Source organism: Tursiops truncatus, chromosome 12, assembly GCF_011762595.2.
Source record: "Tursiops truncatus isolate mTurTru1 chromosome 12, mTurTru1.mat.Y, whole genome shotgun sequence".
Classification (NCBI taxonomy): Eukaryota; Metazoa; Chordata; class Mammalia; order Artiodactyla; family Delphinidae; genus Tursiops; species Tursiops truncatus.
The window spans coordinates 40,716,695-40,737,754 of record NC_047045.1 but is presented as its reverse complement, the minus strand read 5'-3'; the positions used below and the strand labels follow the sequence as shown (position 1 = coordinate 40,737,754).

Here is a 21,060-nt window from a genome sequence, read left to right as displayed (position 1 = left end):
CAACTACTGAGCCCATGTGCCACAACTACTGAAGCCCGCGTGCCTAGAGCCCATGCTCCGCAACAAGAGAAGCCACCGCAATGAGAAGCCCCGGCTTGCTGCAACTAGAGAAAGCCCGTGCGCAGCAACGAAGACCCAACGCAGCCAAAAATAATAAATAAAATAATTTAAAAAAAGCTGAATTCCTGTGCCATCTCCTTCATGTCTCGTAGGTAAGAGAGACATGTCTTGTGTCTTATACAAGATATAAGGAAGGTTTGCTCCCTGGTACTTTGCAAATCAGAAGGTAACAGAAAGGTCTCATAGCATTACATTCCATGTGTAAGAGTGAGAGGAAAAACTCAGATAGGAATTACTATCAGAAGCTAGACAAGAACTTTCTATGAGAAAATAAGACTTTTAAATTAACAGAAGCTATACTTGCTTAGTACTTGGGGGTAAAGAAAAAAAGACTGCTAAACTTGAGGTTGGTTAACTTGTTTATTTAAGTTCAGATAAATGGTTCTCAGTTCTAAGATTCTCATAAGGGAGACAGACATACATTACTTAATTTGCAAGTGGCTACTCCTTTTATTCCAGGCCACCTAACATAGTATATACCCCACATTCCTTTTTTATGTCTTTGACTCACTAAATAGTTCAATCTTTGTTCTAGTCCACGCCCTCTTAATGGAAGAGGCAAAAAATACCAGCTATTATTTTTCCAAGTAAGCTGTTTCTGAACCTGGGTCTAAAGCCAACTGAATAGCTTTCAATGCGATAGGATAGTTTTTTCACCTGTTTTATTTTGTTCTAAAGATTTAAGCTACCTAAAATATTGCTTAAGGCCCTTCCTTCTAAAGTCTAAAAATAACCCTGCAGAGTCTTTAAAAGTCCATTTTATTATAGGCTAGGATATAATAAATTCATGATGCAATAGAATTGATTTTTATGTAATGCACATATACTTTAGATTTACATGGGATCCCTTATACAATCAATGGGTACAATGCATTTATAACCATTTTATTGGACTGGAAGTGTCACTGAACTCTTTTAGGAGATTTCAGAGGTATAAAGTCTTTGCTATGACTTTTGGCACCTGTTAAGTCAATTATAACCTAGCCACAGTGAAATATAATTTAATATATGTCAATCATTTTACAACCAGTTTCCAAGAACATATTGTGGATAAATAAATAAGACTATCTGTACTAAACCTCTAAACTAATTCACGATGAATCAGTTTGCATGGCTCACTAAAAACTAGAAAAAAGTAATTTTCTAACAGAATAATTATGTAAATTGTAATATAAACCCATCAGTGGATGTTACATAGTGCTTAAAAATAATAAGCTTTGAGATTATAAAGTAACATTGAAAAATGCTTATGATAGAATATTGAATTAAAAAGTTGCAAAATTTTCAGTTTAGAAGGATTACAGCACTGTAATACAAATATGTATAATAAAAAAGACTTGGAGGAATAAAATATCTACTAAAAGTAGATATTTTAGTATAGTGGGATTATAGGTAACCTTTTTCTTCTCTTTCCTAAATGTTTAAAATTGGTTTATGTTATTTTTTAGTGAAAACAATTGCTATTAAAAAGCATCACCGAATACATAACATTTCCCATGATACTGCTTTCTTAACTTTATTTTGGGTGCTATCTTATAATAATGGAAGTTAATCATAGATAGGACAGAAAAATCTGTTTAGAACTTTAAAAAAATCCTATAAGAAATAAAAGGAGGAGGTATTAGAATTTTAACTGCAAAGAAAACTAAATGAAAATAAGAGAGACAATGTTGCTGATGTCTAAAAATGTGATTATTAAATCTCTTGTTAAAAAAGTTCAAAGTTTTCTTTTTCAGTTACTCTTTGGGGAAGAGAACATCAGCATAAATAATTAATTCATAAAGATCACAACTACAACAGGCATAAAAACATTCTCAGTTACTTTGCTCACCCACCCTACCAAAAAGCTCTTCAAAGCAGGTGATCAGTGTGTCTGTCAACCTACAGATGTAGATTATGGGAAGAGAAAGAAAAGGCACTACCAAATATGGACAAAGCTGATATAAGTGACCAGACCTATGGTCTGTGGAACCATGAGCAAGGACATTTTTATAAAGACCATCTTCTTGTAGAGGGGATCCCCAGCCTTGTATGCACATTAACTTTCTCAAATCCCACCGATAGGATATAATTATTTTACGCAATGAATTTGTGGCCATTCCATTTCCTGATAACCCTCAGTAATCAACAGAAAACTTTTCAGAGATAAAATCTGAGAAAGAGAGTTAAGTCAACTAGTACATAAGAAGATAAAAATATACCTCTTAACACTATCCGGTTATTTACCAATTTCAATAGCAGTCTACATGCAACAGTCATTCAATAACAAGTGTTCATTAAAAAGTACAACAGAGAGGGCTTCCCTGGTGGCGCAGTGGTTGAGAGTCCGCCTGCTGATGCAGGGGACGCGGGTTCGTGCCCTGGTCCGGGAGGGTCCCGCATGCCGCGGAGCGGCTGGGCCCGTGAGCCATGGCCGCTGAGCCTGCGCACCCAGAGCCTGTGTTCGCAACGGGAGAGGCCACAACAGTGAGAGGCCCGCGTACCGCAAAAAAAAAAAAAAAAAAAGTACAACAGAGAATGTTCTGTTTTTAAGACCACAGAATATTTCTAGTACTCAGAAATCAGAACAGATTTAGAATGACAGCTAAAAATATTAGTGCACCTTCCTATTTGTATAAATATTTATAGATGTGTATAAGAAAACATACTACCCTTTTAAGGAATCCAGGTTAATAAATTTAAAAAGCCAGAAGATAAAATCGATCATTGCGCGCACACACACACACACCCCCCACTTCTAATAAGGTTTAACCTGAAACTCGCGTATCATCTTACCGTATGTGGCAAAAGTTCTTCTTTGCTGTTCAAACATAAAATCATTGATGTGGGCTGGTTCAGCATATCCAGAAAGCATATTTCTAGGGGCAGCCATTTGCTGTGTTCTGAAGGGATTTTCTGGTCCAAACTACAATGTTGTAAGAAAAAAAACAACCAAAAATCCCAAATTCTCAGTGTATAAAGCTAGAATGAGTAGAATTATTGTACAATGTATTTTTAACTCTAAATCATCAGGGGCCCATTAACTTGTGTGGGAACATGCTTACCTCCCATGGTTTAGTACAACTGGACAATGGCTGGTTAGCACTGTTTGGCAGCCACCAGGACTGGAGAGGAACCAGCTCACCCAAGCCTATGTGTGGCTATTGAAATTTAAATTAATTAAAATATTCAGTTCCTCAGCCATACCAGCCACATTTCAAGAACTCAACAGCCTCATACAATTACTTGCTACTACATTTTCATTATTGCAGGAAGTTCTGTTTGACAGTGTTGCTCTAGATAATTGAGACACACTATAGTTTTGTCTAAACGATGATTTGGGGGATTTTTGGAATGGTACCATGATGTAATTTAAAAAACACATGTTTCTCTGCTACTAGATTATGAGTTCCTCAAAGGTGGAGACTTAGAACCGTCAATACTTTCCATAGTGCCTGGCATATAGAAAGCACTAATGAAGGAAAGATTAATCAGTCTCACTGGGGGCAGAAGATAGGAAATAGACAGTAAAAGTAAAGTCCTTGAAAAAGTCCCTAGGAAAAGACATTACAAATGTAAATAAAACTTCTCCACTCTGAAAAGTCACACTATGAAAATCTTACACAAAATAGTGCCATTATTATCTGTATGTTTACAATGTTTTGAGTTTCCAGAATGGCTTTCCAAATGTTATTTAATTTGATCTGTACAAAAATTCTGGAAAGTTAAAGAGGTATTCTCTTTCTCATGTTAGAAATGGAGAAAAAGGTCAAGATGGCATACCTTGCCTGCCTAAAGTCACTAATGCTATTAGAAAAGGTATTGGGAAGATCCAACTCTTTTCTTTACAGTTTTAAAAATAAAGAATAAAATGAACTTCCCACTTTGGAAACAGTGGAAGTAGACGGGATATTTTTATTTGAATTCTGGAAGGTCGACTGTCATAATAAATATTTTGACATTAGAACATCTTAGGTCACTACCATTTGAAACCACCTTTTCCATGATACACTTCCAGAGCCATAAATATAAATTATTGACCTTTCCTTAACCAGAATGTTGTCTTCTCTACATATCAACATTATGCTATGCATAAAAATCTGAATTTAAACGTTAATTTGCCTTATAATTTTTTCTGCTTTAGAAGAAAATAAATTAATATTCCTTTCTATTGACAGCTTCCATTTCTAGGTTTAAAATGATTCAATCTTAAGATATCTAATTCATATATAAAGCTTTTATTACTATTTATTCTAAATTAAAGGATAGGGCAAGACTTTATAGCCCGTATTAGTTCTTCCTGAGCTGACGGGTGGAAATGTAGGGAAAAAAATCTAGATTGCTGAACGCTGGAAGTTACAGTTAACTTCATTCAGTCATGAAATTTATTACATGAAATTTATTACAAAAACATCCATAAAATCAAAGATAATAAAATGACTTAAGTTGACTAGATGATCTAATTGCTATAGTCAGTTAACATCTGCAAAGCAGCATGTGATATTTCTGGGGGTAAAAAAATTCCAAAATGATAAAAATCCCCATTGCCTATATTGTTACTCCTATCACATCTAATAAATTACCAATCGTTATGCTTATAATTTCCAATTTCAAAAAGGAAAGTACAATTTCCATATTCTAATTCTATTAAAATTTTACAAAAAGGGAATAATTCTTCTACAGGTCATACATATCAAACTGCCTCCATCTTTTTTTTTTTTTTTTTAAATAAATATTTATTTATTTATTTATGGCTGCGTTGGGTCTTCGTTGCTGCGTGTGGGCTTCCTTTAGTTGTGGCCTTACGGGCTTAGTTGCTCCGCGGCATGTGGGATCTTCCCCGACCAGGGCTCGAACCCGTGTCCCCTGCATTGGCAGGCAGATTCTTAACTGCTGTGCCACCAGGGAAGCCCTGCCTCCATCTTTTAAAGAAAAATTCTCAGTGTTAAGAACTTTGATTTCTGTAAGAATATAGATCCATATATTACAGCAAAGTATATCTTGTGGTACTCTTCCTAACACTGTCTAAAAATTTAAACGTGCTTATATTTTATACATATTTAAGCTGAGACAAGAAAAAAATCTTCCACTGATATAGGAAGCTGCCTGGGGTAGGCTCATCTACTTCTGGCTCACCTTAACTTTCTGGTTACTGGCAGCTATTGGAGCTGACCTCAAAGACGTTACATGTCAACAGAGGAAGGCAGAGAATGTTATTCAGCAGGACTCAGCTCTTACCAATTACTCTCTGAGATGTTCCTGGTCTGTGTGAATATGCAACTCTTAATTCTGGGTTAACCATTAAAAAAACAAAACGATGCATATTTAAAAATACACAAAACTGATTTCTAAATGCTTCTTTTCGACTTTTGGTAGTTAAGTCTAAGCCTAAGTTTGTATACAAGTGATTTTTTTAAAATACATATTCAAGTTAATTAGGTATGAGTATTTAATAGTTTTTGGCTAATATAATATTGAAGTATATCACAGTCAATTACAATTGTAAATCTCCTATATAAAATATACATATTTAAGTATTAATTCAGACATTGCACCAAAAACGAAAATGTTTCTGAGGTAAGTAACCTTACCTCTTTCATCTCAGTGAAGTAGTGATTTATTTATAAACTTGGGAGAAAAGCACTTTTAATTTAAGACATTAGTTGATAAATCTAAGAGATCCATGTATTATAAGGCAGTGGTTCTCAAGTCTTCAACAGGCAGAGTACTTGAGGGTTGATGCCTTAGCAGTATAACATCACAGGAATTAAGAAAATTCATATAAGTAAAAATTGACTATATGAAATCATAACCATAAATTCACATATAGGAAAAAAAACCCAAGTTACTAAACAAATAATCATATACTCAAGTTGCTGTATTAAGTTTTCCATTAATATTCATTGAAGTAATCAATGTATAAAACATTTATAAACAAAGTTTAAGGTGAGAAGAGCATATTAATTGTTATTTTCTATAATTTTGGAAAAGATCACCACAATTCAATTTTATTGGCAGAATACCTCAATCTTGTAAGACATAAGCACAGTTTAATTATTACGATAGTATATTTTATTAGTGGTTCTATGACCTTGCACCTCAGTTCCCTCATCTATAAAATAAAAGAGCTGATCTATATGACTTCTAAAGTCCATTTTAACATTAATATTTATAGCAGCCCTTTTGGCCAGATTTTAAACAGTAACTGGCATTTTCCCCCTCTAAACTTTTATAGCTTTTCTATTCCTAAAGTAATATTATTTTAAGGAGTCTGAAATTCTCTCTGAGGCTTATGGGTTTTATATGAGTCTAGAGAAGCTAACAAACAGACTTTTCTCTAAGCGGATCCAACAGGATTGAGTGAAATGAAGAAAATCACTAGACTAAAACAATGGCTCTTATGTCTTCAAGTTCCTTCTGTAATTTGAGAAAGCTTATCTGGATAACTAGGTAGATCAACTAGGAAAAGTCCTTGGTTGGGAGGGAAACAGTAATTTATAAAATAAAATAGCCAATTTGTTAGTTTACTGAACTAATAAAGTCAAAACTGCACCTTCTAAATGGTCTTACAGTTATGGTGTGATTGTTAAGAATGATCTGGACTCAAAGCCTCAAATATGGCACTTGCTGGCAGTATAATCTGACAGTTGAATTCCTCACTATAAAATAGGGATAAAAGTACTTACTTCATAGGGTTGTAGTGAGGGCTAAAGGAGATAAGGTATACAAATCCCTCAGTGTGGTACCTGGCATAGTGTACTAAATGGTAGTTTTATTAGTCTCCATCCCTGTTCTTTTCCATCATGCAAACCTTTAAAATTAATCTTCCTAAAAATTCATCTATTAAATCAAGACCGAACTCTTTACCTTGGCCCCTGAAGCCTGTGCAATACCGATTGTACAAAGTACTATTCTAGCCTTATCCCGTTCTCCCCTACTGATAATGACTAAAACACTGCTGTTCTTTAGATTTTATGATTTGGCTCATGCTGTTCCCCTCTGTCTGGAATCTTTCCTCACAAAGGCCTATCTCGCCATCAATGCCAATAATATTAACATAAATAACAGTAAAGGCTATAATTTATTAAATGCTTATTCTGTGCCAGACAGTTTCCTAAGCACATCGCGTATTATCTCATTTATCCTTATAATTTGGTCAAGTAGAAATTATCTTCATTTTACCTGTGAAAAAACTAAGATAATCTAAGGTCACATAAGAGCTAATAAGTGGTCTGTTTAGCCCCACATCTCATGTTCTTAACCTGGACTGTATCACTTATTTCAAAAAACATTTGCCAGTTACAAATACTTTCATGGAACTTTTATCTTTATAACGAGATGCAGTCTCTCCTTAAACTTCACTGGTGCTTTAGAGGCACTATAGGAAATAGTGTGGTCTCCATCTTTTTTTTTTAAAAAGCACTTAGCATGTCTTCTCTGGTAAACACTAGATTGAGAAGAAGGATTAAATCTTGTCTCTAATGATGGATTCTCAAAATATGAGAACTTGAATTTCATCCAGCAAAGTTCCTGGTAATACCCTTCCAGACTTTGCCAAGTTATACAGACCCTAGTCATAAAGTTCAAAGTTGATAATTTATTATGTCACAGACAATTCCTTAGAAAAATTGTAATTTTTCTTCACTTTTCAGTCCCATCAGTCTTTCCTTAAATTGTTGACAATAAGCACTGAAATGTTCCTGACATAAACTAGTTGATATATTTAATGTGAGCTTCCCTAACACGGGAAAAAAAAGAACAGAAAATTAGACTGATAATCCCCCAAAGAGAATGATAAACCTACTGCCTCGTCAATAGCACCAAAAATTTTTTGACCTTTTGAATTTTTCTTGAAAGTTTGGAAAACTAATCATACAGCAATATATTAGTTATGCATAGGATCTAAAAATTTAAGAAAAACAGGCTTCATAGAAAATACACTGACACAGGAATGTCATACACCATGCCACTTCCAAATTTTCTTATTTTCTAAAGTTAGTGGCTTAAATTGAAGTACTTTACATTAAAAAAAAATCATGCAGCGTGCCAGCGCTAAAATGGTGCCAAGGGATATAAAACAGCCTATAATTCAACAGGTTATAAGGATTTAGGAAATAATGGAATAAAATAAAAAATGTACCAGTCTCAGAGCATGAGAATGAGTTTTTTGCTTATTGTACACTTAGGAGAACAGCTAGAGCACTAGCACTGACATCCTTGGCTGTGCTATACATTTCCACTGCCATATTTTAAGTGACTATGGAAACCTAAGCAGGCAAAAATTACATGAAACAGCTTTATCAAAAAAAAAAAAAAAGACAATGACTATATGCTAAAAAATGAAAAATATTAAAAAGTACTTCTTTCTCCACCAGGGTGCAATAAGATATAGCTCCTCATCTCTATCTTTAAAGTGCTCTTAAAGATCCAGCTACTGAAACCATATTATTATTTCTTATAATGACCTTTTTCTGATATCTGTATCTTGTCAGTCAAGCATTCTTTTCTCCTTTTTAAAGGCTAAATACCTAGAAATCTAATCTTTTCTACAAAGACTTTCCTAAATGGACAATTTTCACTATTTCTGCTTTTTTTCTTCTTCTTCTTCAGCTTTTTTAAATGCTTCCATCACCATTTATCATCATCAGAAAAAAGAATCCATAAGATGTCTGACTCAGAGCAAGCAATAAACCGTGTGACTATTTTTGAGCAGTGACCACGTCAGTATGGTACCTCTTTTTAGTGTTTAACACAGCAGCATTTGTCACTAGATGTTTCATAATATACTATGCATTAATGATGCTAATCAACCAAAATTTTTTCCCTCATGGTTAACTTGTAATACTCCCTTATCAAAATTGAGAGGAAGATGTTAACTAAGTTTGCATCTAAGAATTAGATATTATTCTTACAAAAGCATACTATTCAACTTTTGGAGAATAGAAGGATATCTTTTCCTTCTTTTTTTAATTGAGATATAACTAACATATAACAGGATATATTTTCTAACAGTTTAAGTAGTATACTTTCATCAGAAAACATTGAAAAATTCACCAACTGTTTATCTACGTATGTATAATTTAAATACTATAAAGCAAAAGACACTCTTAACTATAATACGTTTTCTTACCTCAGGAGCAAACATGGTCTCATAGGTAGGATTATACTGAACCTCTTTGACAGCAGGGTCAAGGTGAACTCCAGTCTCCAAATCTTCCTACAAGAAAACCAAACAAACGTGAAAGATACGACAAGTATTTACTGTATTTTAGAAACTACATTAAGGTCACACTAGCCATTTTAACATCACTTTTATGAAGATTACACTAGTGCTATGTGATTAGTATAAAATTCTATATATTAATGTATAGAATTATATATAGGTCTAATAATCAAAGACTAATAAAAGTAATATAAACAGTTATAGAGGTTAGAATGCATAACAAAAATTCTTTCCTTCAAAAACATTGACTTTGGGCTTCCCTGGTGGCGCAGTGGTCGAGAGTCCGCCTGCCGATGCAGGGGACACGGGTTCGTGCCCCAGTCCGGGAAGATCCCGCATGCCGCGGAGCGGCTGGGCCCATGAGCTATGGCCGCTGAGCCTGTGCGTCCGGAGCCTGTGCTCCGCAGCGGGAGAGGCCACAACAGTGAGAGGCCCACGTACCGCAAAAAAACCCCCCCCAAAACATTGACTTTATTCCATCTGAACAAATTAAAATTTCTAAGTAAGTTAATACTACTCAAAGCCTTAAAGTAAGAGAGTCCAGCTCTTTTTTATGAACTCAAAAGACCTGATCTTCTGGTCCCATATTCAGGAGAAGCACTCCTTTATTCAGCAGACCGTATTAGATATGTACCCAGATGGACCTGCTTAGGGACTGCAGAAGAAACAAAAGGAGGTGGCAGGGCCCAAATCTTCTAAATCTAAAGTCTGACAATCTACATCGACTATTAAATTCATCCCCTAACTTAATGAACATAAAAATCTCATCTCCACTAGAGAATCACTGGTAGTCTATCTTTTGTGAAGCCCCACCACATAAACAATACATGCAATACATACAATATAACAATTTTCTGGCCTGGATCTCTCCCTTGAACTCTAGGGATTTATATATCTGAGCTTCAACTCAACATCTTTTCTCCCAGGATGTCTAACAGACATCTCAAACTTAATATATCCAAAAAGGGAACTTCTGTTCTCCCTTCCCCAGTGACTCCTTCTACCCTCCTCTAAATTAACGACTATCCCACCCTTACATGTGTTCAGGCGAAAACTGCCACAGTTATCCTTGACTCCTCTTTCTTTCACGTTGTGTATCCAACCCATCAGCAAATCCTCTGCCTTCTATGAACACCCAGAGTTCAACCACTTCTCAAGTCCTCTTTCACGATCACCTCAGTCCAGTTTATCATTTTGCACCTGTTACTGTAATAGCCTCCTAACTGGTCTCCCTGCTTCTGCCCTTGTCTACCCACAGCCTCACTCCACACAGAGGCCAGTGTGATTCTTTTAAAATATTAGTCCAATTATGTTACTCGTTCACTCTAAATCCTCCGGTAGCTTCCCCATTTAGGGTAGGGGCCTTATAAAGAACTACAGGGCTCATTACCAGTTGTTTTCAGAAAGTATGGCTCCCAAGGGTAGTTTTATAGGCCATTTTTGTCTTCCTGTATTGTCCTGCCTGAGCATTTACTAGTAAAAACATGTTATTAGTACATGTTTAATTTACATATCAAACATGATATAAAGTTGCTTTACAAAATTTAATTTAATTAGGGTATTCAAGTTATATTTTGAAATTCTTAAGGAAGTTATATATCATCTATGGGTTATATTTCAGGAAAGCTTAAGTTACAAAATCACTATTATAAACTGAAGAAGTCTGAATCTAACTGGTTGAGAGAATTTACCCTCCAAATCTGTCCCTTGCCCCTACTAACTTCTGTCTTCACCTAGCCCTGTGCCTGTGCTCACTTTACTCCAGCCTCACTGGCTCATTTGTTATTCCAGGAATTCACCAAAAGACAGTCCTGCTTTGGGGTCTCCACACTTACTGTTTCCTGTTCTTGGAATGTTCTTTCTCTGGATACCCACATGACTGTTCTCTCTCCTTTCAGGTCTCTGCACAGTTTTCCTACTTTCCCCTTACCTTGCTTTATTGTTCTCTATTATATTTATCATCACCTGACATGTATTAATTGTCTACCTCCCTCTATTAAAGTATAAGCTGGCCTCCATAGACTGGTGGAGTCCAGCAGGAAGCTTTAAAGAAGTTTCATGCCAGGCCTCACCTCATATTTTCTCATTTAATTCCTCCCGAGTGAGGCCCGGCATTGGTTCAAGCTTCCCACGTGATTCCAAAGTTGCAGGCTGAGAACCAAAGTCTAAGCAAATTGACCATGAAGTCCTTTCACAGAGGAACAGAGAGAAGTTTGAAAAAGGACCAGATATTCGGAAGCCCTGGTCTGTAGTGTGTATGTGTATGTTTCTTTGTGTGATATTGTTTGTTTAGGTTTGCTTTTACCATTTGTCCTAGGGTTCTGACTGTTCGTTATTTTTTTTGTTTATTTGTTTGTTTTCTTGTTATGAGTGTGTGTGTATGTTTATTTCTGAGATTTCTGTCTGTTTAGTTTTGCTTTTACCATTTGGTTTGGGGTTCTATCTGTTAGTTGTTCTTTTTTTTCCCTAGTTTTCTTCCTTTTCTTCTGAGCCATGTGGCTGGCAGGGTCTTGGTGCTCCAGCCGGGTGTCAGGCCTGAGCCTCTGAGGTGGGAGAGTCAAGTCCAGGACACTGGACCACCAGAGACCTCCCAGCCCCATGTAATATCAATCGGCGAGAGCTCTCCCAGAGATCTCCGTCTCAACATTAAGACCCAGCTCTACCCAACGGCCTGCAAGCTCCAGTGCTAGACACCCCATGCCAAAAAACTAGCAAGACAGGAACACAACCCCACCCATTGGCAGAGAGGCTGCCTAAAATCATACTAAGTTCACAAACACCCCAAAATGCACCACTGGACATGGCCCTGCTGACCAGAAGGACAAGATCCAGCCCCACCCGCCAGAACACAGGCACGAGTCCCCTCTACCAGGAAGCTTACACAAGCCACTGAACCAACCGCACCCACAGTGGGCAGACACCAAAAACAATGGGAACTACAAACCTGCAGCCTGCAAAAAGGAGACCCCAAACACAGTAAGTTAAACAAAATGAGAAGACAGAGAAATACACAGCAGATGAAGCAGCAAGGTAAAAACCCACCAGACCAAACAAATGAAGAGGAAATAGGCAGTCTACCTGAAAAAGAATGCAGAGTAATGATAGAAAAGACGATCCAAAATCTTGGAAATAGAATGGAAAAAACACAAGAAACGTTTAACAAGGACCTAGAAGGACCAAAAAGCAAACAAACAATGATGAGCAACACAATAAATGAAATTTAAAATTCTCTAGAAGGAATCAATAGCAGAATAACTGAGGTAGAAGAACGGATAAGTGACCTGGAAGATAAAAGAGTGGAAATAACTGCCGCAGAGCAGAATAAAGAAAAAAGAACAAAAAGAATTGAGGACAGCCTAAGAGACCTCTGAGACAATATTAAATGAATCAAGATTCGAATTATAGGGGTCCCAGAAGAAGAAGAGAAAAAGAAAGGGTCTGAGAATATATTTGCAGAGATTATAGTTGAAAACTTCCCTAACATGGGAAAGGAAATAATCAAGTCCAGGAAGCGCAGAGTGTCCCATACAGGATAAATCCAAGGAGAAACACGCCAAGACACATACTAATCAAACTATCAAAAATTAAATATAAAGAAAAAATACTAAAAGCAGCAAGAGAAAAGCAAGAAATAACATACAAGGGAATCCCCATAAGGTTAACAGCTGATCTTTCAGCAGAAACTGCAAGACAGAAGGGAGTGGCAGGACATATTTAAAGTGATGAAGGGGAAAAACTTATAACGAAGATTACTCTACCCAGGAAGGATCTCAGTCAAATTTCACAGAGAAATTAAAACCTTTACAGACAAGCAAAAGTTAAGAGAAATCAGCACCAACAAACCAGCTTTACAACAAATGCAAAAGGAACTTCTCTAGGCAGGAAACACAAGAGAAGGAAAAGACCTACAAAAACAAACCCCAAACAATTAAGAAAATGGTCATAGGAACATACATATTGATAATTACCTTATATGTAAGTGGATTAAATGCTCCAACCAAAAGACATAGACTGGCTGAATGGATACAAAAACAAGACCTGTATATAAGCTGTCTACAAGAGACCCACTTCAGACCTAGGGACACATACAGACTGAAAGTAAGGGGATGGAAAAAGATATTCCATGCAAATGGAAATCAAAAGAAAGCTGGAGTAGCAATAATCATATCAGACAAAATAGACTTTAAAATAAAGACAAGAGACAAAGAAGGACACTACATAATGATCAAGGGATCAATCCAAGAAGAAGATATAACAATTGTAAACATTTATGCACCCAACATAGGAGCATCTCAATACATAAGGCAAATGCTAAGAGCCATAAGAAGGGAAACTGACAGTAACACAATCATAGTAGGGGACTTTAAACCCCACTTTCACCAATGGACAGATCACCAAAATGAAAATAAATAAGGAAACACAAGCTTTAAGTGACAGACTAGACCGGATGGACTTAATTGATGTTTATAAGACATTCCATCCTAAAAAAACAGAATACACTTTCTTCTCAAGTGCTCACGGAACATTCTCCAGGATAGATCATATCTTGGGTCACAAATCAAGCCTTGGTAAATTTAAGAAAGTTGAAATCATGTCAAGTATCTTTTCTGACCACAACGCTATGAGACTAGATATCAATTATAGGAAAAAATCTGTAAAAAATACAAACCTATGGAGGCTAAACAATATGCTACTAAATAACCAAGAGATCACTTAAGAAATCAAAAAGGAAATCAAAAATACCTAGAAACAAAGTGAAAACACGACGACCCAAAACCTATGGTATGCAGCAAAAGCAGTTTTAAGAGGGAAATTTATAGCAATACAATCCTATCTCAGGAAACAAGAAAAATCTCAAATAAAGAACCTAACCTTACACCTAAAGCAGTTAGAGAAAAAAGAACCAAAAAAATGCCAAAGTTAGCAGGAGGAAAGAAATCATAAAGTTCAGACCAGAAATAAATGAAAAAGAAACAAAGAAAACAATAGCAAAGATCAATAAAACTAAAAGCTAGTTCTTTGAAAAGATAAACAAAATTGATAAACCATTAGCCAGACTCATGAGAAAAAGGGAGAAGACTCAAATCAACAGAATTAGAAACGAAAAAGGAGAAGTAACAACTGACACTGCAGAAATACAAAGGATCATGAGAGATTACTACAAGCAACTATATGCCAATAAAATGGACAACCTGGAAGACATGGACAAATTCTTAGAAAAGCACAACCTTCTGAGACTGAACGAGGAACAAATAGAAAATTTAAACAGACCAATCACAAGCACTGAAATTGAAACTGTGATTAAAAATCTTCCAAGAAACAAAAGCCTAGGACCAGATGGCTTTACAAGTAAACATTTAGAGAAGAGCTAACACCTGTCCTTCTCAAACTCTTCCAAAATGTAGCAAAGGGAGGAACACTCCCAAACTCAATCTGCGAGGCCACAATCACCCTGATACCAAAACCAAAGACGTCACAAAAAAAAGAAAACTACAGGCTAATATCACTGATGAACATAGATGCAAATATCCTCAACAAAATACTAGCAAACAGAATCCAACAGCACATTAAAAGGGTCATACACCATGATCAAATGGGGTTTATCCCAGAAATGCAATGATTCTTCAATATACGCAAATCAATCAATGTGATACACCATATTAATGAATTGAAGGAAAGAAACCATACGATAATCTTAACAGGTGCAGAAAAAACTTTTGACAAAATTCAACAACCAGTTATGATAAAAACTCTCCAAAAAGTAGGCATAGAGGGAACCTACCTCAACATAATAAAGGCCATATATGACAAACCCACAGCCAACATCGTTCTCAATGGTGAAAAACTGAAACCATTTCCTCTAAGATCAGGAACAAGACAAGGTTGCCCACTCTCACCACTATTATTCAACATAGTTTTGGAAGTTTTAGCCAAGGCAATCAGAGAAGAAAATAAATAAAAGGAATCCAAATCGGAAAAGAAGTGAAACTGTCACTGTTTGCAGATGACATGATACTATACATAGAGAATCCTAAAGATGCTACCAGAAAACTAGTAGAGCTAATCAATGAATTTGGTAAAGTAGCAGGATACAAAATTAATGCACAGAAATCTCCTGCATTCCTATACAATAACAACGAAAAATCTGAAAGAGAAATTAAGGAAACACTCCCATCTACCACTGCAACAAAAAGAATAAAATACCTAGGAATAAACCTACCTAAGGAGACAAAAGACCTGTATGCAGAAAAGTATACGACACTGATGAAAGAAATTAAAGATGATACAAACAGATGGAGAGATATACCATGTTCTTGGATTGGAAGAATCAACATTGTGAAAATGACTCTACTACCCAAAGCAATCTACAGATTCAATGCAATCCCTATCAAACTACCAATGGCATTTTTCACAAAACTAGAACAAAAAGTTTCACAATTTGTATGGAAACACAAAAGTCCCTAAATAGCCAAAGCAATCTTCAGAAAGAAAAACGGAGCTGGAGGAATCAGGCTCCCTGACTATAGACTATACTACAAAGCTACAGTAATCAAGACAGTATGGTACTGGCACCAAAACAGAAATACATATCAAGGGAACAGGATAGAAAGCCCAGAGATAAACCCACGCACATATGGTTACCTTATCTTTGATAAAGGAGGCAAGACTATACAATGGAGAAAAGACAGCCTCTTCAATAAGTGGTGCTGGGCAAACTGGAGAACTACATGTAAAAGAATGAAATTAGATCACTTCCTAACACCACATACAAAAAATAAAATCAAAATGGATTAAGGATCTAATTGTAAGCCCACTCACTGTAAAACTTAGAGGAAAACATAGGCAGAACACTCTATGACATCAATCACAGCAAGATCCTTTTTGACACACCTCCCAGAGAAATGGAAATAAAAACACAAATAAACAAAGGGAACCTAATGAAACTTAAAAGCTTTTGCCCAGCAAAGGAAACCATAAATAAGACGCAAAGACAATCTTCAGAATGAGGGAATATTTGCAAACAAAGCAACTGACAAAAGATTAATTTCCTAAATATACAAGCAGCTCATGCAGCTCAATATCAAAAAAACAAAGCTGCAATGAACACTGTGGTACATGACTCTTTATGAATTATGGTTTTCTCAGGGTATACACTGCAGCACTATTTACAATAGCCAGGACATGGAAGCAACCTAAGTGTCCATCGACAGATGAATGGATAAAGAAGATGTGGCACATATATACAATGAAATATTACTCTGCCATAAAAAGAAACGAAATTGAGTTATTTGTAGTGAGGTGGATGGACCTAGGGTCTGTCATACAGAGTGAAGTAAGTCAGAAAGAGAAAAACAAGTACTGTATGCTAACACATATATATGGAATCTAAAAAAACCAAATGGTTCTGATGGACCTATGGGCAGGACAGGAATAAAGATGCAGACGTAGAGAATGGAGTTGAGGACACGGGGAGGGGGAAGGGTGAGCTGGGATGAAGTGAGACAGTAGCACTGACATATACACTACCAAATGTAAAACAGATAGCTAGTGGGAAGCAGCTGCATAGCACAGAGAGGTCAGCTCAGTGCTCTGTGACCACCTAGAGGGGTGGGATAGGGAGGGTCAGAGGGAGGAACAAGAGGGAGGGGATATGGGGATATAGGTATACATATAGCTGATTCACTTTGTAATATAGCAGAAAGTAAGACAACACTGTAAAGCAATTATACTCCAATAAAGATGTTAAAAAAAAAAAAGCTACAGAAGTTGGATTTTGTATGCACGAATGTGGCCTTAACCCCCTAGAACTATTCCTATCATGTCACCATCTTTGTTGGCCACTTGCGGATGTAGGATATATCTGTAAACATAATGCAAAGATAATGCAAAGTAACATCGCAAATTTTGCAAAACAGGTAGAAAAGCATGAAGTTGACAGTGATGCTGGAGAAGAAGCAATGCCACTGACAAATGAAGATCTCGTAGAGTTAGACCAGGTAATGACCAAAGATAGAAAACTGACAGGAAAAGTAATACTATAGGCACACAGTTATTGTTCCAAAATTTTGTCACTATTAAAACACCCCCCACCAAAGCAGGTGACTTAGTTTCTCTACTTTACAAAGATAGAGTCCTTCAGGTCAGACTCTCTTAAACTTCCTTCCTCTCTTGTTTCAAATTTGTCCACATCTTTATCTTATCTCTTGACTTCAATTTCCAGCCCCAATTTTTATCTGCAGCCTTGACCATACCTAGCCTCTGTATTCACATATCTAACGGCCTACTGAACTTCATTATATGGATATTCCACAGCATCAAACACCTTGGTATGTCCAAAACACAAGATACCATTTCCCCATGACTCCACTGTCACACACGAACAAATTAGGCACTGAGTCTTACTGATTCTACCCCTAAAATATTTCTCTAGCAACCCTATTCCCACCTTCCATTCTCCACCATCCTAGTTCAGACTTCATATCTTGCCTGGTCTATTATAGTATGTCCTTATCTGCTTTAACATACCCCTAATTGCTGACTTTTTAAAATATCAAGCACTTTCATGCTTCCTGTGTTGTTGGCAATGTTACTTTGTTCCTTATGCATTTCCCTTTGCTATCTGATAATATGTCATCTTCTTCTTTTCCCTGATACCGCCCCTCCTCTTGGCTCAGGAAAAATGCTTTTTCATCCACAGTCCTAAGAGATGTTACACATAACTCCTAATAGCCCTTGTGATACATTACTTGTTGCACATGACTTTTACTTATATTTTATAGTCTTACTGCCCAGTAGAATGCAGGGCATGAAGTGCACGTTCAATATATATTTGTTAAATTAAACTGAAGAAAGATATGTCAAATTCCTAGAGAAATTAAAGAGGATGAAGGCTGACCAAAGATCACTGAAATTGGCAATTATGTCACAGAAAACCTTTGCCAGAGCAATTTTGGTAGCGGGGTGAAGTATGGAGAGCCAGTTGCAAGGGGCAGAGGTATAACCGAGGATTTAGAAAAAAAAAAGACATCAATATTTTTGTTCTTTCAAGACATCTGGCAGTAAAGAAGAAGAGATGGGGTACCAGATTGAAGGATTTTCAGGGTAAAATTCAGTTTACTTTTTTCCTTTTAAAAGAAAAGGCTAAGCCAAAGATTTAGTCAATCATAAGCTACAGGAAAGGAGCAAGTAGGGAGAAACATATGATAAGAATGAGGGAATGATCAAAAAGGTATGGTCATTCTGGAAGAGGTGAGAGGGGAGATAATCCAGGATACAACCAACTAGCCTCTGAAAAGAGAAGGAGAATCCTCCCTGAGATGAAACAGAGATTACAAAGACAAAAATGGGTGATGGGTGATAGATTTTTGGAGTTGGTGGGAGATGTTGGGAGTAGATGATGATAGATCTGAAGCTAGCAAAGATCATAGATGATCTTTTAATTTTCTTTTAATCTTTTAGTGTTGGGAGTCATCACTGCCACTTAAAATATTCTTTTTCTTTGCTTCTTTGTGGATTAGCTTTAGACTAGAATTTAGGTGGGTGCATCTGCCTGAGAGCCCAAATTATAGTCCTAAACCTTAGCTGAAAGGGAGTTGGGAGGATAGAATCTGGTTTCCAGCTTCTGAAGGTAGGAGGCAGGGAAGGATGCTGTTTACATTAAGACTATTAAGGAAGGGGGTTCAAATGCTGGGCCACCTATATTACCCTAGAAAGCATACCCCAATCTTCATTGATTAGAGGGAGTATCTACCTAGGGCTCAGTAGCAAAACCAAGTACCACAAAGTTAAACTGCATAAAAACTAAATTAAATGCTTTTCTCTCTTTTATAAGGATAAACTGCTTATAATAACAAAAAGCTTAGCCGTGTTCATACTTCCCCAATGGCTTTTTTAGAATACAGTTGTTAGAACCACTTTATAATATGGTTTACCAGATCTTTCTGATTAAGGGTATTTTAAATATTCTAAATTTGAATTATTTTGAACAGAGTACCACAAGACATCAAGTTTTAAATGCAAAATACAATTTTAAAAGAACTACTCTTAAAAAGCAATGTGGCAACTAATGAAAATATAACTAGGTCCTCCATCTCTGGCTCCTGCTAAAATTATAGAACAAACTGGACAACTCCTCAGAAAATGAAGAGTTATTAATTTTACGTTTAATTAGAAAAAGTTGGACAACACCACAACCTTGTTTTAATACCCATGAGGAGTTCAATAACAATTAGGCATGCAATTGAAATTACCAGAGAATTACAAAGGATTTCTATTCAGCTTTCATTATCCATAAAAATTAAAGTGCAGTAAGTAAAGTATACCCTATGAGTCAAATAAGTTTAAATATGTTACCTTTTGTTGATTCAAAGTAATTTGAAAATAAAATCATATAATATTTACCTTTTAGTCCTTTTCACATTTCTTACTGTTATACAAATAAGAAAATGGATGTGAAAGCACTTTGTAAACTATAAACAAGACATAAATATCAACCATTATTACAAACTATCAATTTATGTTATAGGTTTTTTGTCAAAAAATAGAAATGAACAGACTTTCTATAATGGGAGTTTAAGTGGCTGAGGAAAAAAATAGAAATTCATATAAAGATATCTTTTGAGTTTGGCCCTTAACAAATACAGAGGAAAAAGACTGTAATAAAAGACAAAGATGGACATTACATCATGATAAAGGGGTCAATCCAGCAAAAAGGTATAACATTTGTAAATATCTATGCACCCAACACAGGAGCACCTAAATATATAAAGCAAGTATTAACAGACCTAAAGGGAGAAATTGACAGGAATACAATAATAGTAGAGGACTTTAATATTCCACTTACATTAATGGACAGATCATCCAGAAAGAAAATCAATAATTATACCAGATAGACTTAATAGATAAATACAGAACATTCCATCCAAGAGCAGCAGAATACACATTCTTTTCAAATGCACATAGAACATTCTCCACGATAGACCATATGTTAGGCCACAAAATAAGTCTCAATACACTTAAGAAGACTGAAATCATATCAAGCATCTTTTCAACCACAATGGTATGAAACTAGAGATCAATTAAAAGAAGAAAACTGGGGCTTCCCTGGTGGCGCAGTGGTTGAGAGTCCGCCTGCCGATGCAGGGGACACGGGTTCGTGCCCCGGTCCGGGAAGATCCCACATGCCGCGGAGCGGCTGGGCCCGTGAGCCATGGCCGCTGGGCCTGCGCGTCCGGAGCCTGTGCTCCGCAACGGGAGAGGCCGCAACAGTGAGAGGCCCCAGTACCGCAAAAAAAAAAAAAAAAAAAGAAGAAAACTGGAAAACCCACAAATATGTGGAGATTAAACAATATGCTACTGAACAACCAATGGGTCAATGAAGAAATCAAAATAGAAATTAAAAAAAATACCTTGAGACAAATGAAAATGGAAATACAACATACCAAAATCTATGGGATGCAGCAAAAGAAGTTCTAAGAGGGAAATTAGAGACATAGGATTACCTCAAGAAACAAGAAAAACCTCAAATAAACAACGTAACTTTACACATAAAGGAGCTAGGAAAGAAGAACAAATGAAGCCCAAAGTTGGTAGAAGGAAGGACTTAATAAAGATCAGAGTGGAAATAAATGAAATAGAGACTAAAAAGACAACAGAAAGAAAAAGACAAGAGCTGGTTCTTTGAAAAGATAAACAAAATTGATAAACCTTTACCTAGATTCACTAAGAAAAAACAGAGG

At 36.2% G+C, this 21,060-nt stretch overlaps 2 protein-coding genes across 2 annotated transcripts in view; one reads left to right on the top strand and one right to left on the bottom strand.

Moving 5' to 3' along the window:
* METTL24 (methyltransferase like 24) overlaps positions 1 to 21,060 on the top strand; it is a 196,866-nt gene that overhangs the window by 153,158 nt on the left and 22,648 nt on the right. The gene's annotated exons all lie outside the window — the stretch shown is intronic.
* Positions 1 to 21,060, bottom strand: part of CDC40 (cell division cycle 40) — a 55,035-nt gene that overhangs the window by 27,129 nt on the left and 6,846 nt on the right. Inside the window, exons 2-3 of the mRNA XM_019929574.3 lie at positions 9,230 to 9,316; positions 2,896 to 3,025 (exon numbers count right to left, since the gene is read on the bottom strand). Coding sequence (XP_019785133.1) covers positions 2,896 to 3,025; positions 9,230 to 9,316 — 217 coding nt within the window. The remainder of the gene's footprint in view (positions 1 to 2,895; positions 3,026 to 9,229; positions 9,317 to 21,060) is intronic.